Here is a 26,106-nt window from a genome sequence, read left to right as displayed (position 1 = left end):
GAGATACATGGTGAGAAGCCTAGCTTAGCATTTTGAATATGACCATCATTTTGACACAACTTGACCAAACAACACATTTTCAGTCTTTGGAAGTGTATCATGTGGTACTCATTATGCCCCAGAATGTTTAAGGATTTGTTTCTTATCTTTTAACTACTGTTGTATGAAAATTTTAAAAGAAACTCAGCAAATCAAACTCAAAAACTTTTTTTTCCTCCAGTCCACTCTCCCAAAATTTTACAAAAGGTCACTTTTATAAAATTGATTAATTTCATCTACCCTTGCTATTACATTTAAATGGTCTTTATTCCATGAAACTATCTTTTTCTGTTTGATCAGACCAAGGAGGTATACATTTTCAGTGTTCTTAAAGAAAAAGAGAAACCAATGGCTTTTGTTAATTCAAAATATTCTAAAGCTAGCCTTTCTAACCATCATCACTTCTTGGTGTTTCGTTGTGACTTAAAATTGAATCTAAAGGTCACATAATTTTATCTACAGCATCCATTGTTTACTGGGGTGGGATTTTAAAGGGCAAATATAAAATTTATTATACCCTCAAAAAGAAGCCATTTTCATAAAAAATAAAACCCATCTGCCTGGAAAGCAGCACATTTCTTCAGGATATAGTCATGTCCCCATTCACTGCTCTAACAAGGGCAGGTAGGGAGAAGGCTGATGACAATTTCACAAGCTGGGAAGACATTTAAAGATTGATAGACTTTTAATTTTTGAGGCTCTCTTCAAGGAAGATTTGCAGTTACAAAGTGTTCATTGTGAAATCCCATGGGGAAAATAATTTTATCACTAACATTCTCGACTTAACATGAACTCTAATGAGATCATTGAAACCTTACCAGTGATCATTGTCTATGAAAATAACTGGCCACTGGGGGGAAAGAGGAGAAAAAGGCAATTGCAACAGCCTCACATAAAAGTTTAGCAGTTACACCAAAGTTCTGGGTAGAAAAGCACTTGCAGTGGGTATCTCAGACTTGAATCAGACAGTATCCGCCTGAACTCTTCTCTTTTTTCTTAGAACCTGTGCCAAGTTTGCTATGGCCAGTCATGCACAGTTCCCATTACCCAGCAAGCATATAGTTAAAAAAAAAAAAAATTGCTGTGGAGTCGACTCCAACTCATGGCGATCCCACGTGTGTCAGAGTAGAACTGTGTTCCACAAGGTTTTCAGTGGCTGTTTTTTTGGAAGTAGATCACCAGGCCTTTCTTCTGAAGTATGACTGAGCGGACTCCAACCTTTTGGTTAGCAGTTGAGTGCGTTAAACTTTTGCACCACCTAGGGACTCCATTGTTGAATTCTGTGTGTTGTCCAGAAACATTTTTCAGTTATTTGTATCATCAGAAGGCAATGTTTATAGACTTTTCTTAATGTTTGTTCACTGGTTCTTCATGAGCTATGTATCCCATGGTTGAGGGGAAAAGCATTTCTTAGAATTTGGTCACTGACAGCACCCCCTGAGCTGACCTCTGTTTCCATGCTGGCTGGGGTACAGATTCCATTGAGTAATTCCTCCAGGGTGAAGCCAAGTCCAGCTGCCCTCCCTGCATCAGGTTGGCACATTACTCCTTACCCCACAGAGGCACACTGGCTTTGTCCCAGCCCTGTGTAGCGTCTGGGATGAAACAGAGCCAACATCACACTTGGATGTATATGAAAGCTCTTTTCCTGTCTTGTTGCCATTCTCCATATGTCTCTATACATTAGTGCATTCAGGGATAGCTGCTACATGGAAATCTACATAGACAATTTGTTAATTCATTGGACGAAAGCAAGGTAGAGAGAAGGTTTTAGTGGGGGTAAAGGGGAAGTGGCAGGAGGCAATTCTATCTTTCTCCTAAGATCTGCTAGGACCAACTTGTGGTCATGGAAGACCTGTTTTTCAATTTACTTTAAAACCAGGCCTTGATAAAATTGAAAAAATTAATGTTTTACCTACAGAAAGAGACTGAAAATAAAGAGCAGCAAGCAAACAAGGTCTCCTACAGAACTTTTTAAAATTAAAGCCAGCCATTACGTGGTAAGGAAAAATTAGGCCACCATAGATGGAATTGAGAGCAATCAGCTAGACTACGCCCATGTCACTTAAGAATGAACCCCCAGAAGAGTGAATGCAACCTCTGACTTGCATAGCGTATTACCAGGAAAGGGACTGGTGATGGGAAGTCCAGAGCCCATTATTCTCTGTTCCATGAGCATTTTGAGCTTCTTGGGGGTAGAACCATATATGATCTTGCTACATTTCTCAGCAGAAAATCTCTGTCATGAGTGCTCCCATGCAGAGGAGGACAGTTACTGCCTCACCACTGTCCTGTTTCATGCAGCACCTTCTAAAGTGTCTTACAACAGTCCTGAGTGCTGAAATGAGGCCAACGGGCCTGCTGCTCCTTCCTGTTACAGGAAGCAGTGTTCACATGGACCAATGTTTTAAAACCCAGAAACTGCCCTTGCCTCATTAAGTGCAGCATATTGTAATTCTGACTGTTTTGATCCTTTATTGATATACTCATTTATTTGCTATACAGTTTCTAGTTATTAATACAAGCTAATGGACCCTAATTTAAGCTTCTTATCAACTGGTGAGCGTCAACAGTTTCCATGTTAAAATTTTATTTTATTTTTTGTCATTTTCTTTATGACTGGGGACAGAGGAACTCTAGTTTTAAATTCCAAGTGATAGTATTAGTTATTGACTTTCTATCACCACGTAGCTCCTTGTTGCTGTTTGTGTGGTTGAGGGACCAGCAGCGTCAGCAGACCCTGGGAACTTGTTAGAAACGCACAATTTCAGATACCGCTCCAGACCAACTGAATATCTGCATTTTAACAAAATACGGTGCATGTGCACATTTCAGTTTAAGAAGTGCTGCTTTGCTCAGTTTTTCCTCTAGATTTCATCCTGCATTCTCCTTCTTCCGGGGCTAACACCCAGCTCTTCCATTAAACCTTATTCATAAACAGTGTGGAAGATTTAGGAAATGGCCTATGTTTCCCTACCTAAAGTTGTACTTTCTATGAGTTTCCTTTTCATTCATCATTATGCTGGTAGTTAATATTAATGGGCAGCTGACTGGACTTTTGTTACAAAGTCATGATCAATCCTCGAATAAATAAATATGCATTTCCTTGTCTGCCTGTCGACATCAAAGTTTTGTCTAATATCTCGAAAAGATAGTAGCTGTGTTTGTTTCTGCCTCTCTACACGGTGCCACCCTGTCCCTTGGATAGACATTGAACTCATATTTACATACCACCAAGGCATCTAGCACTGTGTCATAATTTATACGCAGTATCTTCCAAAACTAAAGCAGAATTTATAAGGGGTAAGGATGAGGAATTAAATAGGTAAAATGACCACATTTGGGATAATCTCACTGACAAGGGTACTTTGTACTAAAAAACCGTACTCCCTTCTCTTTTTGGCAGAGCTCAATTCCATTTTTTAATATATATGTAATATTTTAAAGATTTCACCGTAAAATATTTACTTTAAAAGTACACCCCACCAATTAGAGAGATGCAAATCAAAAGATAAGATGCCATCTCACCCCTGCAAAAATGATACTGATCAAGAAAACAGAAAATAACAAATGCTGGCAAGGTTGTGGGGAGATTGGGACACTTATACTCCAGGCTGGTAGGATTGTAAAATGGTACAACTGCTATGGAAAACAGTATGGCGCTTCTTCAGAAAGCTAGAAATATAAATATCTTATGATCCAGCAATCACACTCCTGGATATATACCCTTGAGATCTAATAGCAGTGACACAAATAGACATATGTATGCCTATGTTCATTGCAGCATTATTCAAAATAGCAAAAAGATGGAAACAACCTAAGTACCCATCAGTGGATAAACAAATTGTGGTGCACACATTCCCATAAAAACTTGTTACTGTCAATCAGAAATTCAGCAAATTAACAATAAAATTACAAAATTAGACAACTCAATACAAAGAGGAGCAGAATTGAGCAAGTAGAAGGCAGAATTGGTGAGATTGAAGATAAAGCACTTGGAACCAATATATTTGAAGAAAAATTAGATTAAAAAAAAACTTCTAAACATGAAGAAACATTAAGAATCATGTGGGACTCTATCAAGAGAAATAACCTACAAGTGATTGGAGTACCAGAGCAGGGAGGGACAACAGAAAATACAGAGAGAATTGTTGAAGATTTGTTGGCAGAAAACCTACCTGATATCCTGAAAGATTAGATGATATCTATCCAGTATGCTCATCGAACTCCATGTGAGGTAGATGTTAAAAGAAAGTCACCAAGATGTAATCAAACTTGCCAAAACCAAAGATAAAGAGAGAATTTTAAGAGCAGCTGGGGATAAATGAAAAGTCACCTACAAAGGAGAGTAAATAAGAATAAGCTTGGACTACTTGGCAGAAACCATGCAGGCAAGAAAACAATGGGATGACTTATATAAAACATTGAAGGAAAAAAATTGCCAGCCAAGAGTCATATGTGCAGCAAAACTGTCTCTCAAATATGAAGATGAAATTAGCACATCCGGATAAACAGAAGTTGAGGGAATTCATAAAAACCAAACCAAAACTGCAAGAAATACTAAAGGAAGTTCTTTGGTTAGAAGATCAATAATATAAGGTATCCACCCAAGACTAGAACAGAGGACACAGCAATCAGATGTTAACCCAGACAGGGAAGTCACAAAATAAATCAAGATTAAAAAAAACCCTCAAAACGGGGAAACAGCGATGTTGTTATGTAAAAGAAGACAATATTAAAACAATAAAGAGGGACTAAGAAATGTCACTCATAGATCTTTCATATGGAGAGGAAGATAAGGTGATATAAAGAAATAAATGTTAGAATTAAACTTAGAAAAATAGGGCTAAAAATTAAGGTAACCACAAAGGATACTAACTATCTTACTTATCAAGATAAAATACAAGAAAAAAAAAAAAAAAGAGCAGAAACAACATCAACAAAAACAAAAAGGAAAAGACAATATATAAACTACTCAGCACAGAAAACTAAGTGGGAAAAGAAACTGTCAACAACACGCAAAAAAAAAAAAAAAATCAAAATGACAGCACTAAACTCATATCTATCTATAATTATCCTGAATGTAAATGGACTAAATGCACCAATAAAGAGACAGAATGGCAGAATAGATAAAAAAACACATTCCATCTATATGCTGCCTACAAGAGACACACCTTAAACTTAGAGACACAAACAAACTAAAACTCAAAGGATGGAAAAAAATATATCAAGCAATAATAATTTCCAACAAAATAGACTTTAAAGTTAAATCCACCACAAAAGACACGGAAGGACACTACATAATGATTAAAGGGACAATATACCAGGAGGATGTAACCATATTAAATATTTACACACCTAGTGACAGGACTGCAAAATACATAAAACAAACTCTTAACAACATTGAAAAGTGAGATAGCTCCACGATCCTAGTAGGAGGCTTCAACACACCACTTTCGGTGAAGGACAGGACATCCAGAAAGAAGTTCAATAAAGACATGGAAGATCTAAATGGCACAGTCAACCAACTTGACCTTATAGACATATACAGAACACTCCACCCAACAGCAGTCAAGTATACTTTCCTTTCTAGTGCACATGCAACATTCTCTAGAATAGACCACATATTAGGTCATAAAGCAAGCCTTAGCAGAATCCAAAACATCAAAATATTACAAAGCATCTTCTCTGACCATAAGGCCATAAAAGTAGAAATCGATAACAGAAAAAGCAGAGAAAAAAAATCAAACACTTGGAAACTGAACAGTACCCTCCTCAAAAATGACTGGGTTATAGAAGACATCAAGTATGAAATAAAGAAATTCATAGAATCCAATGAGCATGAAAATACTTCCTATCAGAACCTTTGGGACACAGTGAAAGCAGTGCCCAGAGGTCAATTTATATTAGTAAATGCACGCATACAAAAAGACAAAAAGGCCAAAATCAAGGAATTATCCCTATAACTTGAACAAATAGACAGCAACAAAAGAAACCCTCAGGCACCAGAAGAAAGCAAATAATAAAAATTAGAGCAGAATTAAATGAAACAGAGAACAGAAAAACAATTGAAAGAATTAACAAGACCAAAAGCTGGTTCTTTGAAAAAATTAACAAAATTGGTAAACCACTGGCCAAACTCACAAAAGAAAAACAGGAAGCAAATAACTCAAATAAATGGAATGGGTGATATTACAACAGACCCCCAGCTGAAATTAAAAGAATCGTATCAGATTACTACCAAAAATTCTACCCTAGCAAATTTGAAAACCTAGAAGAAATGGATGAATTCCTGGAATCACACTACTTACCTAAACTAAAACAAACAGAGGTAGGACAACTAAATACACCTATAAAAAAAGAAGAGATTGAAAAGGTAATCAAAAAACTCCGGACAATAAAAAGGCCTGGCCCAGGGCGGCTTCATTGCAGAGTTCTATCAAACTTTCAGAGAAGAGTTAACACCACTACTACTAAAGGTATTTCAGAGCATAGAAAAAGACGGAATACTCCCAAACTCATTTTATAAAGCCAGCATATCCATGATACCAAAACCAGGTAAAGACAACACAAAAAAAAGAAAATTACAGGCCTATATCCCTTATGAATTTAGATGCAAAAATCCTCAACAAAATTCTAGCCAATAAAAATCAACAACATATCAAAAAAATAATTCACCATGACCAAGTGAGATTCATACCAGGTATGCAGGGATGGTTCAACATTAGAAAAACAATGTAATCCATCTTATAAATAAAACAAAAGACAAGAACCACATGATTTTATCAATTGATGCAGAAAAGACATTTGACAAAGTTCAACACCCATTCATGACAAAAACTCTCAGCAAAATAGGAATAGAAGGAAAATTGCTCAACATAATAAAGGGTATCTTGGTTATACAGTCACTATGAGTTGGAATCAACTCGATGGCAGTGGGTTTTTTTTTTTTTATATATATACAAAGCCAACAGCCAACATCATCCTAAATGGAGAGAGTCTGAAAGCATTCCCCTTGAGATCGGGAACCAGACAAGGATGCCCTTTATCACCATTTGTATTCAACATTGTGCTGGAGGTCCTAGACAGAGCAATTAGGCTAGATAAAGAAATAAAGGACATCCAGATTGGTAAGGAAGAAGTAAAAGTATCTCTATTTGCAGATGACATGATCTCATACACAGAAAACCCTAAAGAATCCTCAAGAAAACTACTGAAACTAATAGAAGAGTTCAGCAGTGTATCAGGATACAAGATAAACATACAAAAATCGGTTGGATTCCTCTACACCAACAAAAAGGACAACAAGGAGGAAATCACCAAATCAGTACCATTTATAGTAGCCCCCAAGAAGATAAAATACTTAGGAATAAATCTTACCTGAGATATAAAAGAGCTATACATAGAAAACTACAAGACACTCCTGCGAGAAACCAAAAGAGACTTATAAAAGTGGGAAAACATGCCTTGCTCATGGATAGGAAGACTTAACACTGTAAAAATGTCTGTTTTACCAAAAGCGATATATAGATAACAATGCAATTCTGATCCAAATTCCAGTGACATTTTTTAATGGGATGGAGAAACAAATCACCAACTTCATACAGAAGGGAAAGAGGCCCCAGATAAGTAAAGCATTACTGAAAAAGAAGAACAAAGTGGGAGGCCTCACTCTACCTGATTTTAGAACCTAGTATACCACCACAGTAGTCAAAACAGCCTAGTACTGGTACAACAACAGATACATAGACCAGTGGAACAGAATTGAGAATTCTGACATAAATCCATCCACATATGAGCAGCTGACATTTAACAAAGGTCCAAAGTCAGTTAAATGGAGAAAAGACAGTCTGTTTAACAAATGGTGCAGGCATAACTGGATATCCACCTGCAAAAAAATGAAACAAGACCCATACCTCACACCGTGCACAAAAACTAACTCAAAATGGATCAAAGACCTAAATATAAAATGTAAAATGATAAAGATCATGGAAGAAAAAATAGGGACAACACTAGGAGCCCTAATACATGGCATAAATAGCATACAAAATGTTACTAACAATGCAGAAGAGAAACTAGATAACTGGGACCTCTAAAAATCAAACATTTATGCTCATTCAAAGACTTCACCAAAAGAGTAAAAAGAAGCTGTAATATTTCCAATCAGTGTCTGATCTCTAAAATCTACATGATACTGAAAAAACTCAACTACAAAAAGACAACCCAATTAAAAAATGGGCAAAGGATATGAACAGGCACTTCACTAAGGAAGACATTCAGGTAGCTAACAGATATATGAGAAAATGCTCACAATCATTAGCCATTAGAAAAATGCAAACCAAAACTACAATGAGATTCTGTCTCACTCCAACAAGGCTGGCATTCATCCAAAAAACACAAAATAATGTTGGAGAGGTTGTGGAGAGACTGGAACACTTATACACTGCTGGTGGGAATGTAAAATGGTACAACCACTTTGGGAATCGATTTGGTGCCTCTTTAAAAAAAAAATTTATATATTTTTTTAAAACTAGAAATAGAATTACCATACGATCCAGCAGTCCCACTCCTTGGAATATATCCTAGAGAATTAAGAGACTTTACAAGAACAGATATATGCACACCCATGTTCACTCCAGCACTGTTTACAATAGCAAAAAGATGGAAGCAACCAAGGTGCCTATCAATGGATGAATGGATAAATAAATTATGGTATATTCACACAATGGAATACTACGCATCGATAAAGAACAATGATGGATCCATGAAACATTTCATAATGGAGGAATCTGGAAGGCACTATGCTGAGTGAAATTAGTTCCAAAAGGACAAATATTGTATAAGACCACTACTATAAGAACTCCAGAAATAGTTTAAACAGAGAAGAAAACATTCTTTGATGGTTGTGAGGGGGGTATGGAGGGAGGGAGGGAGAGAGGCTTTCACTAATTAGATAAGAATTATTTTAGGTGAAAGGAAAGACAACACACAATACAGGCAAGGGCAGCACAACTGGACTAAACTAAAAGCAAAGAAGTTTCCTGAATAAACTGAATGTTTCAAAGGCCAGTGTAGCAGGGGCAGGGGTTTGAGGACCACGGTTTCAGGAGACATCTAAGTCAGTTGGCATAATAAAATCTATTAAGAAAACATTCTGCATCCCACTTTGGAAAGTGGCTTCTGGGGTCTTAAACACTAGCAAGTCGCCATCTAAGATGTATCAATGGGTGTCAACCCACCTGGAGTAAAGGGGAATGAAGAGCACCAAATACACAAGGCAATTATGAGCCCAAGAGACAGAAAGGACTACATAGACCAGAGACTACATCAGCCTGAGACCAGAAGAACTATATGGTACCCGGCCAGAACCGATGACTGCCCTGACAGGGAACACAACAGAGAACCCCTGAAGGAGCAGGAGAGTAGTAGGCTGCAGACCCCAAATTCTCGTAAAAAGCCCAAACTTAATGGTCTGACTGAGACTAAAAGGACCCTGGAGGTCATGGTCCCCAGACCTTCTGTTAGCCCAAGACACGAACCATTCCCAAAGCCAACTCTCCAGACAGGGATTGGACTGGACTATGGGATAGAAAATGATACTGGTGAAGAATGAGCTTCTTGGATCAAGTAGACACATGAGACTATGTTGGCATCTCCTGTCTGGAGAGAAGATGAGAGAGCAGAGGGGGTCAGAAGCTGGCGGAATGGACACAAAAATAGAGAGTGGAGGGAAGGAATGTGCTGTCTCATTAGGGGGAGAGCAGTTAGGAGTATATAGCAAGGTGTATGTAAATTTTTGTATGTGAGACTGACTTGATTTGTAAACTTTCACTTAAAGCACAATAAAAATTTTTAAAAAACCAAAACCTGTTGCTGTCAAGTTGATTCCGACTCAGCGACCCCCTAGGACAGCGTAGAACTGCCCCATAGGGTTTCCAAGAAGTACCCAGTGGATTCAAACTGTAGACCTTTTGGTTGGCAGCCATAGCTACTAGGACAGAGTATAACTTCCCTCATAGGGTTTCCAAGGAGCAGCTGGAGGTTAGCAGCCTGAGCTCTTAACCACTGCACCACCAGGGCACCATGGTGTATATATAGGCATATGTTTATACGTGTTTGTGTGTGCTGCATATTCATATATAAAGCACATAGGGGGCACAATTGTGGATACTTCCTAGACATGACCAAACACCTCACAGGATAGGTATTCTGGGTTTGAAGCCTTAGACCATAGTCTGGGGGGACAACTCAGTCAACTAGCACAACATAGTTCATAAAGATGTATCTGTCAGTTTCTCATACTGTGGTGGCTTGAGTATCACTGTGATGCTGGAAGCTAAGCCAAGCAGTATTTCAAATGCCAGTACGGTCACCCGTGGTGGCCAGGTTTCATCAAAGCTTCCAGACTAAGACAGACTGGGAAGAAGGACCTGGCGGTCTACTTCTGAAAAAAAATGGCCAGTGAAAAACTTAAGAATAGCACCGGAACTTCTTCTGATATAGTGCCAGAAGATGAGGCCCTCAGGTTGGAAGCAGTCAAAATATGACTGAGGAAGAGTTGCCTCCTCAAAGTAGAGCTGACCTTAATGACATGGATGGCATAAAGCTTTTGGGACCTTCATTTGCTGATGTGGCACAACTCAAAATGAGAACAAACAGCTGCAAACATCCATTAATAACAGGAATGTGGAATATACGAAGTATGAATCTAGGAAAATTAGAAGTCATCAAAAATGAAATGGAATGCATAAAGATCAATATCCTGGGCAGTAGTGAGCTGAAATGGACTGGTATTGGCCATTTTGAATCACTCAACCATATGGTTTACTGTGCTGGAAATGACAAATTGAAGAGGAATGGTGTCACATTCATCATCAAAAAGAACATTTCAAGATCTATCCGGAAGTACAACACTGTCAATGATAGTATAATATCCATGCACCTAGAAGGAAGACTATGATCTAAGGCTTCAAACCCAGTATACCTATCCCGTGAGGTGTTTGGTCATGTCTAGGAAGTATCCACAATTGTGCCCCTTATGTGCTTTATGTATGAATATGTATGCAGCACACACAAACACATATAAACATATGCCTATATTTTTATATATACACCATGGTGCCCTAGTGATGCAGTGATTAAGAGCCCAGGCTGCTAACCAAAAGGTTGGCAGTTTGAATCCTGCAGCTGCTCCTTAGAAACCCTATGAGGGAAGTTCTGCTCTGTCGTATGTTCATATGATTATTATTCAAGTTTATGTACCAACCACTAATGCCAAAGATGAAGAAACTGAAGTTTTTCTGCACTTTGAAATTGATCAAGCATGCAGTCAATTACTGGTGATTGGAATGCAAAAGTTGGAAACAAAGAAGAAGGATCTATAGTTGGAAAATATGGCCTTGGAGATTGCATGATAGGATTTTGCAAGACCAACTTATTCATTGCAAATACCTTTTGTGACTATACATGTCATTTTGCTGAAGATCGTTCAAAAGTGGTTGTAGCAGTACATCAACAGGAAACTGTCAGAAATTCAAGCCTGACTCAGAAGAGGATGTAGAATGAAGGATATCATTGCTGATGTCAGATGGGTCTTGGCTGAAAGCAAAGAATCAGAAAGATGTTTACCTAATTTAATTGACTATGCAAAGGTATTTGACAACATGGATCATAACAAACCATGGATAACATTATGAAGGATGGGAATTCCAGAACACTTAAGTGTGCTCATGTGGAACCTGTAGATAGACCAAGAGGCAGTTGTTCAAATAGAAAAGGGGGATACTGCGTAGTTTAAAATCAGGAAAGGTGTGTGTCAGGCTTGTATCCTTTCACCATATCTTTCAATCTATATGCTCAGCAAATAATCTGAGAAGGTGGACGACATGAAGAAGAACATGGCATTAGGATTGAAAGGAAGACTCATTAACAACCTGTGATATGCAGATGACACAACCTTGCTTGCGGAAAGTAAAGAAGACTTGAACCACTTATTGATGAAGATCAAAGACTACAGCCCTCAGTATGGATTGCACCTTAACATAAAAGAAAAAATTCACAACTGGACCAATAAGCAACATCATGATAAACAGAGAAAAGATTGAAGTTGTCAAGGATTTCATTTCACTTGGATCGACAATCAACACCCATGGAAGGAGCAGTGAGGAAATCAAAGGACACATTGCATTGGGCAAATCAGCTGCAAAAGCCCTTTTTAAAGTGTTAAAAACCAAAGATGTCACCTAGGGGACCAGGGTATGCCTGACCCAAGCCATGGTATTTTCAATCACCTCATATGCATGCAAAAGCTGGACAATGAATAAAGAAGACCAAAGAAGAATTGATGCCTTTGAATTATGGTGTTGGCGAAGAGTATTGAATAAACCATGGCTTGCCAGAAGAATGAACAAATCTGTCTTGGAAGAAGTACAACCAGAATGCTCCTTAGAAGCAAGGATGGCAAGACTTCTTCCTACATACTTTGGACATGTTATCACCAGGGACCAGTCTCTGAAGAAGGACATCATGCTTGGTAAGGTAGAGGGTCGGCAAAAAGAGGAAGACCCTCAAGGAGAGGAATTGACACAGTGGCCGCAACAATGGACTCAAACATAGTAACGACTGTGAGAATGGCTCGGGACTGGGCTGTGTTTTGTTCTGTTGTACATAGAGTTGCTATGAGTTGGAACTGACTTGACAACACCTAACAACAACAGTTCATTAAGATGTTCTGCATCCTAGTTTGGTCAGTAGCATTTGGAGTCTTAAAAGCTTGCGTGTGGCCACCTAAGATACAAGTATTGGTCTATACGTATCTGGAGCAAAAGAGAAAGGAGAAAACCAAAGACTCAAAGAAGAAGTTAGTCTACAGGACTATTAGCTTACACAAACCACAGCCTCGTCTATCCTGAGACCAGAAGAACTAGATGTGCCTGGCCACTACTAACAATAGATCTGACCAGGGACACAATAGATCATCCCAGATAGAATGGGAGAAAAATGTAGAACAAACCTCAAATTCCTAAAAAAAAAAAAAAAAAGCTGCCAGACTTACTGGACTGGTAGAGATGAGGATCCCCCAAGACTATTGCCCTGAGATACCCTTTAAACTTGGAACTGAAGCCACCCCCAGAGGTCACCTTTCAGCCAAATAATAGATTGGCTCATAAAGTAAACAGCATCACCTGTGAGTACTGTGCTCCTTTAAATAATTGTCTATATGAGACCAAACGGTCAATATTTACCCTAAAGCAAAGATGAGAAGGTAAGGAGGGGGGCAGGGAAGCTAGATTAATGAAAATAAAACAACTAGAATGGAAATAATGAGAATGCTGACATGCTGTGAAAAATGTAACCAATGTCACTGAGTAATATGTATAGAAATTGTTAAATGGGAACCTGATTTGCTGTGTAAACTTTCACCAAAAATACAATAATATACCAAAAAAATAAAAAAAGAAGTACACCCCACCAAAATGTTTTTGTTGTTGTTTTGATGCGTTTTCTGAAAACCATCTTCATTTGATGTCCAGGATACCGTAAATAGAAATTATAGTTTTAAAAAAAACTTAGAAGAAGTATTTTTTTTGTAAAGTTGACAGATACATGGGAAAATGTTGAAATTATCAATAAAATAAATTATTACTTTTTAGTATGTGTCATGGATTGAATTATGTCCCCCCAAAATATTTGTCAACTTGGCTAGGTCATGATTCCCAGTATTGTATGATTGTGTACCATTTTATCATCTGCTATGATTTCCCTACGTGTTGTAAATCCTAGCACTATGATGTAATAAGATGTGGCAATTATATTGATGAGACCTACAAGATTAGATAGTGTCTTAAGCCAATCTGTTTTGAGATATAAAAAAGAGAAGCAAGCAGAGAGACATGGGGACCTCATACCACTGAGAAAGCAGTACCAGGAGCAGGGCACGTCCTTTGGACCTGAGGTTCCTACACTGAGATGCTCCCAGACTAAGGGAGGATTGATGACAAGGACCTTCCTCCAGAACCAACAGAGAGAGAAAGCCTTCCCCTGGAGCTGATGCCTTGAGTTTGGACTTAGAGCCTACTAGACAATGAGAGACTAAATTTCTCTTTGTTAAAGCCATCCACTTGTGGTATTTCTGTTATAGCAGCACTACATGACTAAGACAATAGGCATTATTTTTAAAATGAATCATAATTTATAATTCATTATCAAATCAAAATTATATAAGGATTGAATAAAATAAAGACTATGGAATGTAATGGTGTTCTGTAGCTGTACTCATAAAATCTTTATTAAAGGAGCTTTCTATAAGTAGTATTGCTTAACTGATTACATGCATTCTGGGCACAAGAATCTTAACTGAAACCATCATGTAGGACCTAAAAAAAACCCAGTGCCGTCGAGTTGATTCCAACTCATAGCAACCCTACAGGACAGAGTAGAACTGCCCCATAGAGTTTCCAAGGAGCACCTGGCAGATTCGAACTGCCGACCCTTTGGTTAGCAGCCGTAAGCACTTAACCACTATCAGGTCAAACTATACAACTACAAATATCCCTGAAGGGCCACTTAACTCAAGCTTAACAATTGGATTCACACATGTTAAGACACAGCCTCTGGAACACAGAACTAAAGTCAAATTTTAGCTCTACCACTTACTGTCTGTGTAATCTTGGGCAACTGATGATTTCTTCATCTTTAAAAGGGGAAAAATCATAGTTCCATCCTATAGAGTTGCTCTGAGGATTAAATGCAATAATACATATGAAACATGTAGAGCAATATTAACAACTATTGTTGATTTAGACAGTATGACAGTAACAAACATGGATTGAGATAGACTGAACCAACACTCCTTCTTGATAAAATCAGTATTCTTGAGTTGATTCAGTTGAAGATATTTTTGTTTGATATAATTCAAGGGTTAGGTCCACACCGCCTCCTGAAAAATAATTCAAAGCTATGTTCTTTTTGCAGGTAGAAGAGGCAGATGATTGGCTCAGGTATGGAAACCCCTGGGAGAAGTCTCGCCCTGAGTTCATGCTGCCTGTGCACTTCTATGGAAGAGTGGAGCACACCAAGAATGGGACCAGGTGGATTGATACCCAGGTATTCAGACTGAGCTCACAATGAGCATTTTGATAGTATAGCATAGTGTATGGTACAATGAATGTGTAGTACAGAATATAATGTGTATATGATACTGAGTATAGTAGGTTGTATATTGAGTAATAGAGTATATTTTAAACATAAGTTTAATATTCCTCTTAGTGAAACCCACTTATTTAGCAGACAAGGGGAGCTGAGGCCAAGGGAGAAGTGATTTCCTCAAAGTCAAGTGATTACTAGGGTCATTTTGCAAGCCAGCATCATTAGAGGTTGATCAGTTCTATTATAAAAATTTTATAATACTCAGCATGCATAACTCTCTAGTTTTATATAAACTTGTTTATACCTCACCCTACCACCATATATTCACTTACTTATAACTTCTCAGGGATAAATATTTTAATACTGAAGTATTTATTCAAAGTATTATCAAAGCTCTTATTCATTGTGAACTCAAGAAAAATAATGCAAAACATTGCAAAACGTATTCCGTTAGTCTAAGTTATCCTGCCACTCAATTTGAGTATTACCCTCTCACCGAACAATTCACTTTTAAGCACCCCCAGTTGTGGTTTGTGTTGTGCAATTTCTTGATAAATAACACCTATTAACTACTGGGGAGCCCTAGTGGCTCAGTGGTTAAGAGTTCAGCTGCTAACCAAACGGTTAGCATTTCAAATCCACTAGCTGCTCCTTGAAAACCCTATAGGGTCACTATGAATTGAGTCAGTGTCAACAGGTATTAACTACTAGACTGTACTACCCAATCACTGGAGGCTCCACTTGAGATATTTGTTTAATAAATATGGCCTCAAGCTGGAAAAGATGTATCATTGGTTATTCCTTACAAACATAAAGGAAATGGTAAAAGCCAAGTAAATAATGCTCTTATATTTCAAAATTGGAAGCAAAATTCTGTATAGTAATACTAAACTCAGCTGGTTTGTAGATTATTCTCCATGAACAAATCCTTATTATCTTAAAAAAAAACCCCACAATGCATGTTACAGCTAATTAAAAAAGAATGATTTGTTCTGCTGGTCTGTGTAGCAGAGTTCACAGTTCAACAATGAGATTTTTTTTTAAAACTGTTTTCCTATCTCAGTGTGAATTTATTCAGCTTATGAGATAATGAACTGGAAACTGAAATAGGTAATTTATCTTATGATGGTATATGGAGTAAACAAATACTGTGATTTCAAGTTAAGTTTCTCTTTCATGTTGACTCAACAGTAAAACATAATCTAAATTGCACTTGGTTGCAAATATCATCAGGAGAGCTGCAAATAAATCATTAATATGCCCAAATAATTCACATGCATATTTGGTATTAAACTAGCAAGTAATTGATACAGATTTTGGCACCTACGGTGGAGCTAGCTTGTTAACTGCAGAGTGCCTCTAGCAATTTTTATAATGTACCCAGAAATCCAATTAGATAGTGTGTACATTTCTGTGCCTACCAAGCAAGGTTATGGGGCAGAGGTAATATAAAGTGAACTGACCCAAGCCATGCAGGATGTTGTAGACTGAAGCCTAAATCAGCCCCAGATTTGTAGCTAGTGAGGTCAGAGAGCATGAGCTCAGACATACTCTGTGCATGCAGTGGTCAGCTTCCAGTAAACTGAGTGATTCCTTTCATTTTTGTGTCAGTTCAGGTCCTCTGACAAGCAGACACCAAGAGAATTAAAAGTGCAAGTGACATGAGAAATAGTTTAAACTGAGAAGAAAACAGTCTTTTGTGGTTACGGGGTGGGGAGAGAGGGAGAGTAGGAGGGTGGGAGAGGGGTATTCACTTAGTAGATAAGAACTACTTTAGGTGAAGGGAAAGACAGCAAATACAGGGGAGGTCAGCACACCTGGACTAAACCAAAAGCAAAGAAGTTTCCTGAATAAACTGAATGCTTCGAAGGCCAGCGTAGCAGGGGCAGGGGTAAAATCTATTAAGAAAACATTCCGCATCCCACTTTGAAGAGTGGCGTCTGGGGTCTTAAATGCTAGCAAACGACCATCTAAGATGCATCAATTGGTCTCAACCCACCTGGATCAAAGGAGAATGAAGAACACCAAGGGCACAAGGCAATTATGAGCCCAAGAGACAGAAAGGGCCGCATGAGCCAGAGGCTACCAGAAGAACTAGACGGTGTCCAGCTACAACCGATGACTGCCCTGACAGGGAACACAACAGAGAACCCCTGAGGGAGCAGGAGAGCAGTGGGATGCAGACCCCAAATTCTCATAAAAAGACCAGACTTAATGGTCTGACTGAGACTAGAAGGACCCCGGTGTTCATTGCCCCCAGACCTTCTGCTGGCCCAGGACAGGAACCATTCCCGAAGCCAACTCTTCAGACATGCATTGGACTGGACAATGGGTTGGAGAGGGATGCTGGTGAGGAGTGAGCTTCTTGGATCAGGTGGACACTTGAGACTTTGTTGGCATCTCCTGCCTGGAGGGGAGATGAGAGGGTAGAGGGGGTTAGAAGCTGGCAAAATGGACACAAAAAGAGAGAGTGGAGGGAGAAAGCAAGCTGTTTCATTGAGGGGGGGGGTAATTGGGAGTATGTAGTTTGTAGCACAGTATATATAAGTTTTTGTGTGAGAGACTGACTTGATTTGTAAACTTTCACTTAAAGCACAATAAAAATTATTTTTAAAAAAGTGCAAGTGACATATTGTGGAAATGCCTGTGAAAGATAAAGGGGAAAGGGAGCAGGAGGAGGTAGGGATCCTTCAGACGACCATGCAGGCATGATACCTGTGAAAGGAGAGGGAGGAAGGAGGAGGATTGGGTAGAAAGAGCCTCAGCCTGCAGCTCTGATCAAGTCTCAGCTGGACTGATGGAGCCAGACTTAGAAGCCCCAGCTCTAGTGCTCCTTCCATGCTTGGTCAATGACTGGGAATGTCTTGATGAGAGCACAGCCTTGGCCTGGGCTCTGAGGCAGCATCTAGAAGCAGTCAGCTAACTACAAACTCCTCACGGGAGGTTCTCTCTGAGGTTCTCTGAAGGGAGATCTGTGCAGAGCACTTAGCAGGCTGCCTGGATTACATGTCAGGTGTCAGAAGGACACATCTTATGAGAACCCAGATTCAGTCACATTCTGTAAATGACTTTTCCTGGTGGATCACAACTTGCTTTAAAAATCTCCACAGACCTTTATTTCGTAGAAAGATATTCAAAGAAGGGTGATTTATTACTTCCAGGTCATGGTGATCATGAAAGCAAGCCTGAGTATATATGATTGATATGGGCTATAATGCATCGTTCATTTCATAATTCAGCAGACCAAATTAAAGAGATTTATGGCTAGGTTTCAACCCTGTCACTGACTGTGACCTTGGGCATGTAACTTCTCTCTTAGCCTCAGCCCCCTCATCTCCCAGATGAGTGGGTTTCATTAAATGATCTCTAGCATTCCTCCGATTCAATTATTTTGTCATTCTCCTTCCTTAGAACCTGAATCTGATGAGGCAGGTAACAGGAATGACCCATTTCACATCAATTTTAAATTCATTGTGAAACATAACTCATCTTCCTATTCTGTTTCAATGTCTGTCACAAATACTGAGCTAGATTTTTCAAAGCTGTTTTTTTTTCCACCTTAGACCCATCTCAGCTAATTATCAAGTGAGTTGTCAGATCATTGTATGATTCACTGAAATATCCCTTCTTTATGCAACTTTGAAAAATCTCGCATAGCATTTTAAACATCTTATTTTCATAAATTTCCTATGCCATTCATTATCACCATATTTGAAATCAGATCATTAAGTAACCTACATAAAAACTTATCTGACTGCTGTTTTTTTAGTGAGTATAAGCTCTTTGTATTCAAACTTAGTAGAGCAATGGTTTGATCTCAAACATGTTCTATTGTATAAGTCAAAATTTTTCTAAGGCTAATACCACAGCATTATGTTTCATTGGAAGGAGCCCTGGTGGTGCAATGGTTAAGCACTCTGCTGCTAACCAAAAGGTCAGCAGTTCAAACTCACCTAGCAGCTCCGCAAGAGAGACAACCTGGTCATCTGCTCCCATAAAGATTATAGCCTAGGAAACTCGATGGGGTGGTTTTATTCTGTCCTATATGGTCACTATGAGTCAGAACTGACTAGACGGCATATAACAACAACATTTCATTTTACCCGTTTTAAGACAAGGGGCATGAGGGAAGTCTATGTGGCATAGAAGACCATCAGTCTGAACAGTTTGGATGTGGTTGTCCCAGTGGGAAAAGGGAGGAAATCAAGTAGGGGAGGGAAAATCAAGGGCCCTCTAATACCCTTACATCCCCGGGACTAGGCCTCACAATTTGAGTTGGGGATAGAGCCAGGAGCAGAACTCTAGTTGGCAGTAGTCAACCCATTGTTCAACCTACATTATCATACCTTGCGAACAGCGAACAGCTGCTTTGGTTTAATCGTACAGGTGGTCCTAGCTCTGCCATATGATACGCCGGTGCCTGGATATATGAATAACACCGTCAACACCATGCGCCTCTGGTCTGCTCGGGCACCAAATGACTTTAACCTCAGAGACTGTGAGTATGGCTGGGCTTTGGTTTCTGTGTGTGTGTTTAGTTGTTTTGATTGCTAGTTAAAACGAACTGAAGTTTCTAAAGTCCTCCATGACTAAGCAGGTCCAAAGGCCATTTTAAAGTAGTCCTCCATTATGACCGTCTTAGATGTTCATGTGAAGCTCAGAATAAAGGTTTGTTGAAATCATCCTGTAATTTTAAGAACTTTAGGAGTACCACACAGCATGCAAAAATCAGGTGAGAGCTACAGGCTGGCTTCTGTGTTCATTTGTTTTTTTAATATTCCCCTCAGTCAACGTTGGAGACTACATCCAGGCGGTGCTGGATCGAAACCTGGCCGAGAACATCACTCGGGTCCTCTATCCCAATGATAACGTGAGTGATCAAGTGCCATTTCTCAGTGGAAAGAGAAGCAGCTTATTTTGGAATAGAGTAATCAGTAACCCTCTAAAGCACATATTTAATATTGCTTTCTTTTCACATGTAAAATAAGCTCCATATCTCTTGCTGAAATGTCTAGATTTCCCATCCTGCCCAAGTAAGGAAAGCAAGTTTACACTATTCAGCAAATCAAATTGATATCTTGCCCTTGACAAATGACCCCATCACTAATTAAGAGGCTCCGTAGATGTATTTCAAAACAAGACTGGATATAAAAGATGAGGCGAAGCACCTTTCCCTTTCCAACCATAAACTGTACCTGTAAAGTCAAAAGGACGTTTTTTGACCACTAGCAATGTAGCAGGCATGGCGTCAGTTACACTGCATGTTATTCAGTCCTCATAACAACCCTGGGAGGGCAGGCGTGGCGTCTCCATTTTAAAGATGGGGAAACTGAGACTCAGAAAGATTAGTGAAGTTTTAGGTCTACAGAAAAATTGAGCAGAAAGTTTAGAGAGTTCCCATATCTCTCCCTTCCCCCCCCCCCGCACAGTTTCTTCTCTTATTAATATTTTTTGGCTATTTGGTATTAGTGTGGTACAGTTGTTACAAGTGATGAATCAATATTAATGCATTAGTCCATAGTTTATGGTAGGGTTCACCCTTTGTGTTGTATGGTTCTATGAGTTTTGACAAACGCGTAATGTCATATATCCACCAGTAGCTTATCTTTTGGTCTTGAACAAAATATTGAAGTCATCACTAATATCATTTGAGTTCTAATAAGGATTTTCTAATATTAAATACTCCTAATTTTCCCACACCACAATGAGTTTTAAATACTGTGTATTTACACTGCTTCTGGTTCAAATCCATTGCCCACTTAAAAGTCATCCTCCTAGCTTCAGAGAAGACCAAACCTACCTGTTTTTATAGCAATTGGTAATATACATTAAGTTAGCATGAGGTAAAAAGTTGACTAAACATATTGGGTAAAAGGTAGCTCTTTGGATCACGTTTTTGTAGTGTGAGTTCATAAATCATTTTTGGACTGTAAGTACAAGAACAAATTCATTCCTTCTCCCCAGCCTTGCCATGGCCCTAGTCCAGACATTCATCTCCCTTCTGAGAATCTCACTGCTGTACTCAGTCTGCAACTAGTTTCTTCCCTGCTTAAAACTCTTTAAGAGCTTCTGATCACCTATAAGTAGAGATTCTTAGGCATGTTACCTAAGTACTTCAGTGATATGGTCATGAGTCAGAGGACTCATTTTCCATGATCTTGCCCAGGCAACAAGGTCCCAGCTATACAGGATTATCTGCCCTGTTCTTGGTCACTTACACTCTCACATAGGCTTCCTCTGCATTCAGGGAATACTCTGGCACTTTGTGTCTACCTAAAAAATTCCTATGCATCTTTCAAGGCTCAGAAAAAGATTCTTTCCTGATTACCCAGGTTCACAAAGTACTGTGTACCTGCTTTAATTTTTTTTTAATTATCATGTTGTATTTTAAACTGATTTATATATCTCTCTCTCCCCAGTAGATTCTTGAGGTCAGTGATTGTGTTTAATTAATCCTTTTATGTATAACTAAAAAAAAAAAAAAATTTTTTTTTTTTTTTATCTAGGACCTTAAAAATTCTGGAGCTCAATAAATGTTTAAATTCATTATGTATGGATTCCTAATGTTCTTCATTTATTTTTAGAATAATGACTTAATTATAATTTTTATGGTGATGCATTACATTAGAAAAAATGTAAGCAATATAAAAAAGTACCAGGAAGAAAGTAAAAAAAAACCATTCCAAAGCCTACCCCCTATAAATTATCTTTGATAATATCAATCCAGACATCTTTTTATGACTTTTATTTTTAATTCAGTTTATTTTTATCAAAGTTATATATATATGCATAATTTAAAGAGAAAAATATGAAGCTTATTATAAAAACACAGTCTCCCATTTCCCTCTTCTCAGAAGTAATTATATTCCCTCACTCTTTAATTGGCTTTCTGGGTATATGTGTTCATATTTCTAAATAGCACGCTGTTATTACTGCTTCTTGATTTTCCCATTTTTTTAATTGTTTATCGCTCCCCACTATTGGAGATGATAATATAGTTTACTTTCTCACAAACACTCCCACCAGCACCAAAAAACAAATACTTCCCTTCCCCCATTCTTTCAACATAATCACATATAATTTTAACTAGCTCCTTAAGTAGTGTTTACATTATTACCCAGCACCGTCGAGTCGATTCCGACTCATAGTGACCCTATAGGACACAGCAGAACTGCCGACCCTTTGGTTAGCAGCCGTAGCACTTAACCACTGTGCCACCAAGGTTTCCGTTTACATTACATTACATTACGTTATTATTACATTACATTATTATGACTATTACATATTACATTACATATGACATATTACATTACATTATTATGACTATGTAAATACCACTGACAGCTGAACCATACATGTATGTGTATCATGTAATGATTACTTTTCCTTTCCTTAAGAACTTTTTATTTTTCCTGGAGTTGATAATTGTTTATTTGCTTGGTTTTCCGAGTGCTTTCCCCTAATTTATCTACACCTTACCTCAGTTGTATAAATATTCTGTCAATGTATTCAAACACATGATGTATTCCGTTAACTCAATCTTCTTGAAAAAGCCTTCGGGGTGCTCAAGGATTGCACGCTCTGAGTGTGCTGTTCAGCTGTAAGCTTGCAGTTTGCCTTCCTCTTCATTCTGAGGACCCCTGTGCTTTTCTCTGTGTCCCCTCTTTCCTAGATCCATCATCTTTCTTTGTTCTCTCCCTTGTTTAGGTAACACACATGATCCTGAGTTTCCTGGAAAAGGGTGTATATGTGGTCAATTTTTCTGAGACCTTTTTTATTGAAACTATCTTTATTCTGCTCTCACAATGATAGTTTGCCTGGGAACAGAACATTCACATGTTTTTTATTGTCTTCTGGTTTTCAGTGTTAATGAGAAGTAAAATGTCAGATTCAGATTCTTGATCCATTTATACAAAACATGATTTTTTAAATTTTTTTTATTAACCTTTGGGAGCTTTGAGGATCTCCTTCACTCTCTCCCTCCAGAAGTTTTCAGTGGTGTGCTATGTTGTGGATCTGTTTTCATCCATTGTGCCTGGGCACTCAGTCTGCCTTTCAATCCGGGAACTTTGGGCTTTAGTTCTGAGAAATATTCTTGAATTATATACTTTCTTCATACATCTTCATTTTTCTCTGTTTTTTTCTTTCAGATGTTGAACATCCTCAACTGGTCTACTAATTTTCTTACCTTTTTTTCTCCTATTTGTCACCTCTTTGTCTTTCTGCTCTACTTTCTGGAAGATCTCAACTCTGCCTTCTGTCCTACTGGGTTTTTCATTTAGCTATTATGTTTTATTTTCCAAGTAAATTTTTTTTTCTTTAGATATGCTTTTCTTAAAGATCTTGTTCTTGTTTCTTGAATATGATATCTTCTCAAATATGTCTAAGGGTATTGATAGTTTTTCATATTCTTCTATCTAATCTTGGTTTCCTTTGGTTTTTGTTTATTGTTTTTACCTCAGACTTTCTTTTCTATGGTTTTCTTGGCTGTCTGATGATCCTTGGCTGCCCACTAAAATTTGAGAGAGGAGTATCCAAAAGCTTTTTTGGAGTTCTGTATACGGGGTGGTGTTTGTCAGTTTGAGCTTCACTACATGGTGGTCTGGTGGGGCCATTTCCTTCTTCAATTCCTGATGTCATTGTCTTTAGGTCTTTCCTCTTGGGCTGGTCAAGTTCCCTAGAGAAGATTCTTGCAGCTTTCTGCCTGGTGGAATTAATATGACCACCTGTGTTCTGAAATGTGGTTGGGAGAAGAAGGCTGGGAGTCTCAACATTAAGTACATAAACTTTCACTGAACCCCTCCGCTTTTCAGTATGGGATAGTATTACCTCCAACTGTGTCTGCTATACCGCAGCCCAAGGATCCCATTTTACCATCTCCAGAGAATAAACCTCCAGCTTATGCCTGAGCTTAGGGAAAAAATGGCCCAGCTAAGGGAACCGGAGATAAGGTCTGAGGCCAACTGCCTTTTAGAAAGGCTTTAACTAACCTTTTTGCATTTCTTCTCCTGTTTCTAAAGGCTCCGAACCAAAAACCAATCCCATTGCTGTCAAGTAGATTCGGACTCATAGCGACCCTATAGGACAGAATAGCACTGCCCCATAGGTTTTTCAAGAAGCAGCTAGTGGATTTGAACTGCCAACCTTTTGGTTAACAGCCATAGTTCTTAACCTCTGCACCACCCTGGCTCCTCTAAAGGCACAAGTGTTGCCAATTCCTGAGCATTTGTGGGCTCCAGTGTATAAATCAGGGCTTCAAACCTGTTCATTTTGATTTGAACAGCTTCTGAGAATTTGCATTTCTAACAAGTTCTCAGAAAGTCATACATAAGAATCACCTGGGGTCTTATTAAAACGTAGATTCTGATTCAATATAGCTGGGGTGGAAACGCAAACTCTTAGCAGGGGTTTGAACCCAAAGGAAACGGTTTGAAGCTCTGATAAATTGAGTTGCTTTTGGCCCTTCTACATTCAGCTTTCTTGAGTCTTCTGGGTCATTTACCACTTGTCCATCTCTTTCTCAGCTTCCAAGAAGCTGTTGCCATTGTCTCCTCTCTCATTTCTGTATGCCTTTTAAAAATCCCTTTGCTATCATTTTAATGGGGTTTCAGGAGGGAGCAAACGCTAATGCTTGGCATTCAGCCACCCATCTTTCACCAGATGTCCAGCGGGCTCTTTAGCCCTAACATTTCCTGGCCATGCCTAACAATGTGGACCACTCTTATTCAGTCTCTCTGGCTTAAAGTTTTTTGAAGGGAAGGAGCTAAGATTGAAGCAGGAGTATTTCGTGGTGGCTGCTACCTTGCAAGATATCATCCGGCGTTTCAAAGCCTCCAAGTTTGGCTCCACCGACAGTGCCCAAACTGCGTTTGATGCGTTTCCGGATCAGGCAAGTATTCAGTCTGTGAACACAACCGGGGACAACTGAGGGACCAGGATTTCCTATCAGATTTACTTCTCTCAGTGCTAAAAAAGTTGAATAGGAATATGATGTTTAAGGCATTTTGTAGAAGATGGGCATTTTGTGTAGTGCTTTTCCCGGGTGTGTTTGAGGCAAGGAAGCCATATCCTGGGCCATCCAGCACCTTTAGGTTCATGTGTCTTCCCCACACAGGTTGCCGTCCAGCTGAACGACACTCACCCTGCACTCGCCATCCCTGAGCTGATGAGGATTTTTGTGGATATTGAAAAACTGCCCTGGTCTAAGGTCTGCACAATTTGGCTGCTTTTCCTTAATTGATCAGACTATCTGTGGTTGAGAGATTTTGCCAAAAGCTCATTTTCCAGTTTTTCAAAATGATTTACTGTGGCTAATGTCCTACAGTTAAAGGTAAATTTTGCCCTGATACTGCACTAGTGCTTTACAAAAAGCAGCCCTGATCATGCAGTGGTTAAAGCACTTGGCTGCTAACTGAAAGGTCAGAGGTTCAAGCCCACCGGCTGCTCTGCAGGAGAAAGATGTGGCAGTCTGTTTCTGTAAAGATGTACAGCCTTGGAAGCCTTGTGGGGCAGTTCTGCCCTGTCCTATAGGGTCGCTATGAGTCAAAATCGACTCAACACAGTGGGTTTGGTGTTTTGTTTAGTGCTTTACAGAAGGAACCCTGGAGGCACAACAGTTAAGCACTTGGCTGCTAACCAAAAGGTCAGTGGTTTGAACCCACCAGCGACTCCATGGGAGAAAAGACCTGGCTATCTGATACTGTAAAGATTACAGTCTAGGAAACCCGATGGGGCAGTTCTACTCTGTCCTATATTGTCGCTGAGTTGGAATCAACTCAATGGCATGCAACAACAGTCCTTTACAGAGAACATGATTAAAAAGTAAATAAATGTATTCCTGTGGACACAGATCAGTAACTATATTGAGAAGGCTTGTATTATGTTCACCATTTTTGTATCTAAAAGGATCCTAAATTAAGT

At 38.9% G+C, this 26,106-nt stretch overlaps 1 protein-coding gene across 1 annotated transcript in view; it reads left to right on the top strand.

Annotated features, from left to right (window-relative positions):
- The window catches only part of PYGL (glycogen phosphorylase L), a 62,793-nt gene that overhangs the window by 15,265 nt on the left and 21,422 nt on the right, over positions 1 to 26,106 (top strand). The window contains exons 5-9 of the mRNA XM_010588631.3: positions 15,013 to 15,144; positions 19,573 to 19,684; positions 19,974 to 20,056; positions 24,932 to 25,075; positions 25,301 to 25,393. Coding sequence (XP_010586933.3) covers positions 15,013 to 15,144; positions 19,573 to 19,684; positions 19,974 to 20,056; positions 24,932 to 25,075; positions 25,301 to 25,393 — 564 coding nt within the window. The remainder of the gene's footprint in view (positions 1 to 15,012; positions 15,145 to 19,572; positions 19,685 to 19,973; positions 20,057 to 24,931; positions 25,076 to 25,300; positions 25,394 to 26,106) is intronic.

This window comes from Loxodonta africana, chromosome 10, assembly GCF_030014295.1.
Source record: "Loxodonta africana isolate mLoxAfr1 chromosome 10, mLoxAfr1.hap2, whole genome shotgun sequence".
In the NCBI taxonomy this organism is placed as follows: Eukaryota; Metazoa; Chordata; class Mammalia; order Proboscidea; family Elephantidae; genus Loxodonta; species Loxodonta africana.
Note: the sequence above shows the minus strand (reverse complement) of the source record. Positions and strands in the feature narration are given on the sequence as shown.